The 8,165-nt window shown below is 37.3% G+C and overlaps 1 protein-coding gene across 1 annotated transcript; it reads right to left on the bottom strand.

The window, feature by feature from the left end:
* Nucleotides 1–4,840: 4,840 nt before the first annotated feature.
* LOC138352248 (protein FAM200C-like) lies at nt 4,841–7,082 on the bottom strand. Its single transcript, XM_069304580.1, has 3 exons — nt 7,054–7,082; nt 5,650–5,747; nt 4,841–5,247 (listed from the first exon to the last, which is right to left on the bottom strand). The coding sequence occupies exons 1-3, from the start codon at nt 7,080–7,082 to the stop codon at nt 4,841–4,843; spliced, it is 534 nt and encodes a 177-aa protein (XP_069160681.1).
* Nucleotides 7,083–8,165: the final 1,083 nt, after the last annotated feature.

Genomic DNA, 8,165 nt, shown 5'->3' with positions numbered 1-8,165 from the left:
TTTGTCTTTGGGGAAGAAGTTGCTGAGAACTTCGAAGCCAGCACAGATGAAGTAATTGATGAGACTCCAAGGTAGTTTAGGAGAGGACCTCAAGCTGTGAGGAGAAGCAGTGAAGAGGAGTGTCACGTGCTTCTGTAGAGGTGGTGAAGCACCATAGTTGCTCGAGGAAACTTTATGGTGTAGCAGCCAAGAGAGCTGTGGAGGAACCTAGCAGAAGGGTGAAGCACCATAGTTGCTCAAGAAAACTTCATGGTAGCAGCCTGGAGGAGCTGCAAAGGATCCTGGTAGTTAAGCCGGAAGAACCTGAAGATATCAGGGTAGTGAACTTCCAGAGGTAGAAGGGAAGTTCTGGTGGATTACTTGTAGGGAGTTGATAGTGTTTGGTTGTCATTAGCGTGTAAGACGCAGTGAGAGGTGAGTGATTGTTTGCATTTTTATGTCAAGGAATGTTTTATACTGAAGTTTAGAGTCACAGTCGTAGGCTAAATTACCTACAGATGTATGTGTTCTAGGACTGATAGGGTGATCGATTGATCATTGTTGTGTATCAAGGAACATTTATACTGATATATGTTATTGCATTCACTTGCTGATTTTCCTTGTACACGTTTATAGATATATATATATATTCTCTTGCTGATGGTGCAACAGTGTATGTAGACTTGATCAACTTGAGGAGGTTGATAGTATCAGGTGGTGAACCAGAAGATAGGATACCACTTGGTAAACTGATAATAGAGTTCTGATGGTGTTGGAGAGCAACCTAATTGTAATAGTATAGAGTATAGGATTCATTTTTATTATATGTGTATATGTATTGTGTATGTGCTTTGTCCAGTAAATGTATTCAAATTTGCTGGTATTTGACCTTGTCCTAGTGAGGCTTCCCATGAAATAGTACAGAAGGAGAGAGAGAGAGAAAAAACCAAGAACCACTGCTGTGGACAGAGTAGAAGGTAATACTAATAAGTCAAAGGGGGATTGAGGAGATCATATCACCTAAGGAGAGAGTGGGGAGTCACAGCGGCTCGAGTGGGTGTGTGCACGTGACAACGAGGCTAAGTGTTGGAGCCGCATCCCCTAAACGTGTGACGTTGAGCCCCTCTCCAAGAGCCAGAAGCGCCAAGTGTGATCTCCTAGCGAGGTATAAGCACTCTACCGAGTTGTGGGTTGGGTTGTCTGCAAAGGAGGAACAACACGACAACACCACCAACACACAAACTACAATAATATATACAAGAGTTGTTGCATTCTTGTACAGCCACTAGTACGCGAAGCGTTTCGGGCAGGTCCCTGGAATACGATCCCCGCCGCGAAGAATCGTTTAATCGTTTAAGAATTCTTGTATTGTGTAATATAATTTACGAACTCTACTAACAGATTGTTTAGTAATATTAAGTTTAATATTTCAAGGCGTAATATCGTCTCATTTACCAGAAATTCTGGTCAGGTGTTGCATCAGCTCACACGACTAAAGGGAAAATATTTACATTCACGAAAATTACATTAAGTTCTCCTTTATTTCACATTCTTTAACGTGAATTATCATTTAATAATCCTATTGTCACGAATATACTCAGTGAATTAAAGCTGATAATATGTTTATATTCAATTAAACAATATAGTTTCTTAACTGGTAATCATTCATACAAGTACAAATTTTTACTCAAGCGCATTCACGGATGACTAAATTACTATACAGCACACTCTTCTATCGAACAGTGTTCATTTAATTATTAAGAAACGAAAATTTATATTGTCAAATAAGACAATATAAATTTAAAGTCTCTTCAGAGGTTAACCTCTGAAGAGACAACTAACACAACACCTATACCCCCTATTAGACTATTTTACAGGAACTTCTTTTCCACAGCTCATAAAACGGAGGAAAGGGTCCTGAAAGATATTGTTAATAGAAACGTTATCCCTACAGACAAAAATCAGAGGATACAACTGACGATTTACTATAAAACCAGAAAAAGAGGCCAGCCTACTCATGAGAAACTCTCCAGACACAAAACAGAACGCTTTAAAAGAGACTAACGTCGTCTATGCCTTCAAATGCCCACTTGGGGACTGTAAGCTCCAAAAAACCCAGTATATAGGCAAGACAACAACATCTCTTTCTAGGCGTTTAACGATGCATAAGCAACAGGGCTCCATTAAGGAACATATAATCTCTTCCCATAACCAAACCATCGCCAGAGAAATCCTAGTAAACAACACAGAAATCATCGATAGATACAGCGATAGCAGGCGGCTTGACGTTTGCGAGGCACTACACATCAAGAAGTCAACACCAGCAATCAACAGCCAATTATTGCACAAATATATTCTACCCACCTCAAGACTCCGCTCCAATATAGAAGCATCAAGAAATATGGACCAATAGGCTTTCTACAAACACTTCTATTCAATACCCATTGTTTCTGTTCTGTCTTGTGTTGATACTTTTAATACCCTATTAATATCCCCTGTTCTGTCTTGTGTTAATGCCACATCATCCTTCCCACCTCACTCAAATGTAGATATAATATCAGAGAGACGTAAGTTCTAATCAGTTGTGTATTTGTGAAGTCTTTGAAAATGTAATAAGTTTTACGAAACGCGCCCGTGTCGCGTCAGACTAGAAATAAATATGAATTTTGGAGAAGTGATTTTTGATTTACCTCCAACAGTGAAGCGTAATGTACGAAAGATTGAGAAAATTCGTGTTAGAATTATTAATCTTACTTTTTCGGTCATATTTAATAATATATGTCTACAGGAAAGACTGCTACCAAAATATACTAATATATATATATATATATATATATATATATATATATATATATATATATATATATATATATATATATATGTCGTACCTAGTAGCCAGAACGCACTTCTCGGCCTACTATGCAAGGCCCGATTTGCCTAATAAGCCAAGTTTTCCTGAATTAATATATTTTCTCTAATTTTTTTCTTATGAAATGATAAAGCTACCCATTTCATTATGTATAAGGTCAATTTTTTTTTATTGGAGTTAAAATTAACGTAGATATATGACCGAACCTAACCTAACCTATCTTTATAGGTTAGGTTAGGTTAGGTAACCGAAAAAGTTAGGTTAGGTAGGTTAGGTAGTCGAAAAACAATTAATTCAAGAAAACTTGGCTTAGCAGATTTCTTGTAATGAGAGCAGATTTCTTGTAATGAGAGCAGATCTCTTGTAATGAGAGCAGATTTCTTGTAATGAGAGCAGATCTCTTGTAATGAGAGCAGATCTCTTGTAATGAGAGCAGATTTCTGCTAAAATGTTACGAGGAAGTTTCCTCTGAAGGAGTAATTTTAGTGACCATTCGGACGCTAATACATTGACTTTAGTACCTGAAGCTTTCACAAGAGACTCTACCTCCAACCTGAAGTTCTGAAGGGACTCTGGTCAGTTACTGGGTGGACATATTTACCACATGAACAGTGGTGGTGTCAACTAGTGGACAACACTAGTTGATAAAATAAGTTAGCTACACTTAATCCTTTGTTGCAGTAATTAACATCCTACAATTGTATAGCTACTTCATAATTGTTATCTACCAGAGATAAATTGGCTATCACCTACTTGGCTTCACCTTTGAGGAGACTTTGAAGGTAAGAGAATTTAGGTACTTTATCTATAGATGTTTCAGACCAGTGGTCTTCAACCTTTTTAAATGTCGTCCACCCCTAGTGGTGATTAAGTAGAAGCTGTCCACCCCACCCCGAAAAAGTCTCATTAAAAATCTTACGTTTTTAATATTTAAAATCTATGTTTCATATCTTGTTTCTATGATTATGTAAACAGAAAAAAACAGTTTCTCTTATTTTTATATAACATTTACATATTCATCCATATATTTACACACCTCATCTCAAACTAAGAGGCTCAAAATACACAAGATAACATTAAGCATGCCATTTTGACGTATTTTCCTTCACTAAAGTAAAATTGCAGACAATGTTTGCTATATTTGGTACGGTATCAATAAATAAAACAAATGGTTATCCTTTAAAAAAATCAGTGGCTTGATTGCTGTTGCATTTTGTCTGTTATTGGGTTAAATCCAGGTGTCAGACGATTTTCAAGTGCAACTCGCATGAGAGGATCCAAGTTAATGATTGCATTCCTTTTCTTTGTCTTCACCAAAACTAAACTAGAGAACCCTTGCTCACACAAATATGATTTTGGCACCTGTACAAATATGGCTATTGTCTGCTCAGCTAGATCCTTGTACTCTGGAATATCAAGCAGGGTAACCCAGAAATCCATAGGATGGCTAAATGTCTTGAAAACTGCTTTTTGTGAATAATCCGCTCGAAGCTCCAAAAGAACATCACAGTGATCCATGTAGGACAATTTTGCATGTAGGTGTCACAATGAAGTCATGTAAGACAATTTTGCCAGCCAGAGCACATCCTAGCATTTAACTGCCATGGGGTTTGCTTCCTCAATAAAGAAAACACAGAGCTGCTCTCTCAATGCATACACTCGATTAGGAACCTTCCCTCGAGATAGCCAACGTACTTCAATATGAAGGAGGAGTTTTGTGAAATTAGCTTCCATATCCTTACACAACTCACGAAACATTCTATGCTTTTTTGCATGTGCACAGATATGATTAACTATTTTGACAACATCAAGTAGAAGCTCAAAGTCACTTTTCTCCTTAGCATTTCTAGCTTCATTCAGTCGCTTTCCGACTAACATTTCCCTGTGAATCACGCAGTGAATTGCGATACAATTTGGTGAGACCACTTGGATTTTCTTTACAACGCCATTGATTGCACTGACCATAGCTTTTACACCATCAGTAGTAACAGACTAGCATTTTGACCAGTCAATGCCCTCTTCAATAATGAAATCATGAAGTTTCTGAAAAATGTTGTGTGCTGTTGTTTCTTCGGCCAGTTGGAGGCACCACAAATAATGTTCAACAATGGTTTTCTCTTGTAAGTCTGATAACCGACTGTAAACAATCTGCTGTGCTTCTCCTTCTATGTCTGTGGTTTCATCCAGTTGAATGCCAAACGAAGCGACTAGACGCAATTTTTTAACAAGCTGTTCCTTCAGGTCATCTGCTAACATCACAGACCGACGACTTATTGTAGTATCAGACAACGGAATCTGCTTCTCTTTCTTCACTGCATCTTTCCCTCCATGTATAAGGTCAGCTGCTACTTCAAGACACGACAGTACTACATTTTTAAGTTCAGTAAATGGCTGTTTTTCTGAAGAACAATGTGTGTCATCTTAAGAGAAGCAAGAGTAGGTGTTTTCATGTCAGAAGGCTTAACTTGACTTTTAGAGTTCGACTGTTACTTCAAGTATGCTTCCAAAGTTGCCTCAAAAAATTGCTTAGATTTGTTTTGGTGTTCAGGATGCTTCGTCTTTAAATGCCGCGCAAGTTTTGAAAGAACAACATTTTCATTACTGTACATTACAAAAGAAGCACTTGTCTGGTGGGAAGGGTTTTGAAGCTTCATGTACTGGCCGGAAGAATCCAAATACAATGTGCTCATCATTCCACCGTTTTCGTCGCTTTTTATCTGATGAAGATGAATCCTTTTTGGATGCCTCCTTTTACTCTGTGAGGTCCTGTGATGCAGCTTCATCTTGATTTGAAACATCACCTTTTCTTCTTGCATCAGCTGCTTCACCAACTGCAATAGGGTTTGCAGGCTCAGGATTGTCATCAATCTTTTTTGAAGTACTTGTAAATTGACATGACCTGCAAAAGTTGAGCAATAATGTTGAAATCTGGAAAATAAATAAGGATGAATTAGTTTTTTTGTTATAATAATGCGTATTAATTCAAATATAAAATCTGAAACCAAACTAATCAAAATGGGAACGACACAGTACTAAGACAAAATAACTAATGAGAATTTATGTGGAAATAATACTTGATTTAAATATAATTTTAAAATATAATAACAAAACCAATTAGTTCCCCTAAGATTGTATTAAAGGTAAGTTGTAATAATAATAATAATAATAATAATAATAATAATAATAATAATAATAATAATAATAATAATAATAATAATAAGTATTACTTACACACAGGAGTCACAAGAGGTGCAGGTTCACTTATAAAAAACCGATATGTTTTTGTATATATGTTCAACGTGAAGTGAACAAATGCAGTTACACTGCAGTAATAACTGATATACCATTCACCACTCCCCGAGTCCACAGTTGACAGTGTTGCTAATTCAGCCAATTGAGAGCGGGAACTCAGCTGCGTGATTCGTGACAACCAATGGCGAGACAGTCCCCTCGCGTGGTTGTACTATCGGGGTCTTGCGAGAAGGCGAGGTGGAAACCTCGATGTTACAATAGGTAAATATGTATTTTAAGAAATATAGGAAAGAGAGAAAGAAAAAGAGAGAGTCTCTTGTACATTATACAGACACGTGAAGGTGAGGATCTCGTCCACCCAGTAGTCCATACCTAGACAGCTATCCACCCCTCAATCTTGTCCACTATAAGGTGGACTGTCCACCCCAGGTTGAATAGCACTGTTCTAGAATGTATATGAGCATTAAATGATATCCAAAATGTATCCCAATTTTCTTCATCCAGTCCAGCAAATGTGGGCAAGTCCAAAGAAGGAAAATGTGCCTCTGCTTGTATGGGACTGGGATTGAGATACAGCAACGTTTGGAGTTACTTTATGTTTTTCTACTAAATCAAGTAGAACATTAAATTTGTCTTGGGTGTCATCTTCATATTGAAATGTTTCTGCTATAGCTTGATCTATTCATCAGGATCAGTGTCACTATCAGTTAATATACTGATGTAAGACCCAGTCATAGTCTTGACTTGTTCGAATTTGAGATTAGCTACTCTCAGAGATATTTCTAACTGATGGTAATCAACTAGGGTTGCCTTAGATAAGTTTTCTGACTTATTAAGCAATCGGGTTAAATGACCTTTGAGGCCAATTAGTGATCTCTTCAATTTTTCGTGAGTAGCCATGGAGACTTTATATTCAAGCTTTGTAGAGCTTGAGTAATTGTTACTGATGTTACTTGGACACTCGTTCATTAGTTGTAAGCATCGTGATGATAGCCTAATATTTTTTTGATTAGGCTATGTACTACCTCACCTAGAGGTTACCTGACCTACCTAACAGTAAATAGCTAAGATTTGAGTGATATTTAAGTGCCACTACGGTTACACCATGGGGCTAGCTCTTCATTATCACCTTTAAGTTGGTATAGTGACACAGTAGCACCAAGAGAGGTACACAAATAATAAAGAATTACACAATTAATGTAAATAATAAATCCCATCATGTTCAGGGTCAGCGCAATATTAAATAATAATGTGCCAGTACTGTCTAATACAGTATTAGTTGGAAGTCAATCCTACCTAAAAAAGTAGCTAAGTAGTTTAGGATAGATTTGTACATACCTTAGTACAATTCCAGTCTAAAGTCCAACCCCTTTGGGTTGGCATAAATACAAAAATGTGCAGTGCAAAATGTTTTACTATATTAGTGCTGTATTTTTTAGATTTTTTTGTAGTCTGACATATATAATATACACTTAGAAAAAATATATATAAAGAAATTTAAATATGTACAGTTAACGTTTGGCTTGCTAGCCACAACCTCCTCTGGTGGTTGATAGTGTTAATTGTACTCCGTCTGGATTTTGGTTTTATTAATACATTAGGTACATCTGTATTTGTGCAGCTACCGAGACTATATGAAGGGGAGTACAATGTCAAAAAGCTAGCTACGTGATGCTAAAAAATTCCCATCACACAGGATGGTTAGTCATACAGAGGCATATGATAAATTGTCTGCACTGACAGACTCTGGGGTTCTTTATGAGGATATCATGAATACAAGAGTGAATACGGCAGCAGTGATACTAAAAGTCCCCATCTCCCATAATGGTTAGTCATACAGGGCCATATGTTCAGTAGCCTGCACTGACAAATTTTGGGTTCACTATGAGGATATCTTCAAGAACACGAGAGTGAATAAAGTAATTGCAAAGCTCCAGGTATCTCATGCCAACTGGTCTGAAAGGTTTAATAACTGGGCATTCGGTGATGTAGTGTGGGAGATCATGCCGCAGTTCCTGCTTACAGAGTTTGCAACTGGAGTGCTCAGGATTGGGAGATCCGTCAC

The sequence above is a fragment of the Procambarus clarkii genome, chromosome 5, assembly GCF_040958095.1.
Source record: "Procambarus clarkii isolate CNS0578487 chromosome 5, FALCON_Pclarkii_2.0, whole genome shotgun sequence".
In the NCBI taxonomy this organism is placed as follows: Eukaryota; Metazoa; Arthropoda; class Malacostraca; order Decapoda; family Cambaridae; genus Procambarus; species Procambarus clarkii.
This window is presented reverse-complemented; position numbering and strand designations above follow the sequence as displayed.

Bases quoted from the DNA above. Each gene is read 5' to 3' on its own strand.
- LOC138352248 (XM_069304580.1), bottom strand. From the start codon at position 7,082: ATGCTTACAACTAATGAACGAGTGTCCAA. The intron at 5,748-7,053 runs GTAACATCAGTA...CAACTTTTGCAG, and splicing joins ACTAATGAACGAGTGTCCAA to GTCATGTCAATTTACAAGTA. The intron at 5,248-5,649 runs GTGATGTTTCAA...ATTGTTCTTCAG, and splicing joins AGCTGATGCAAGAAGAAAAG to AAAAACAGCCATTTACTGAA.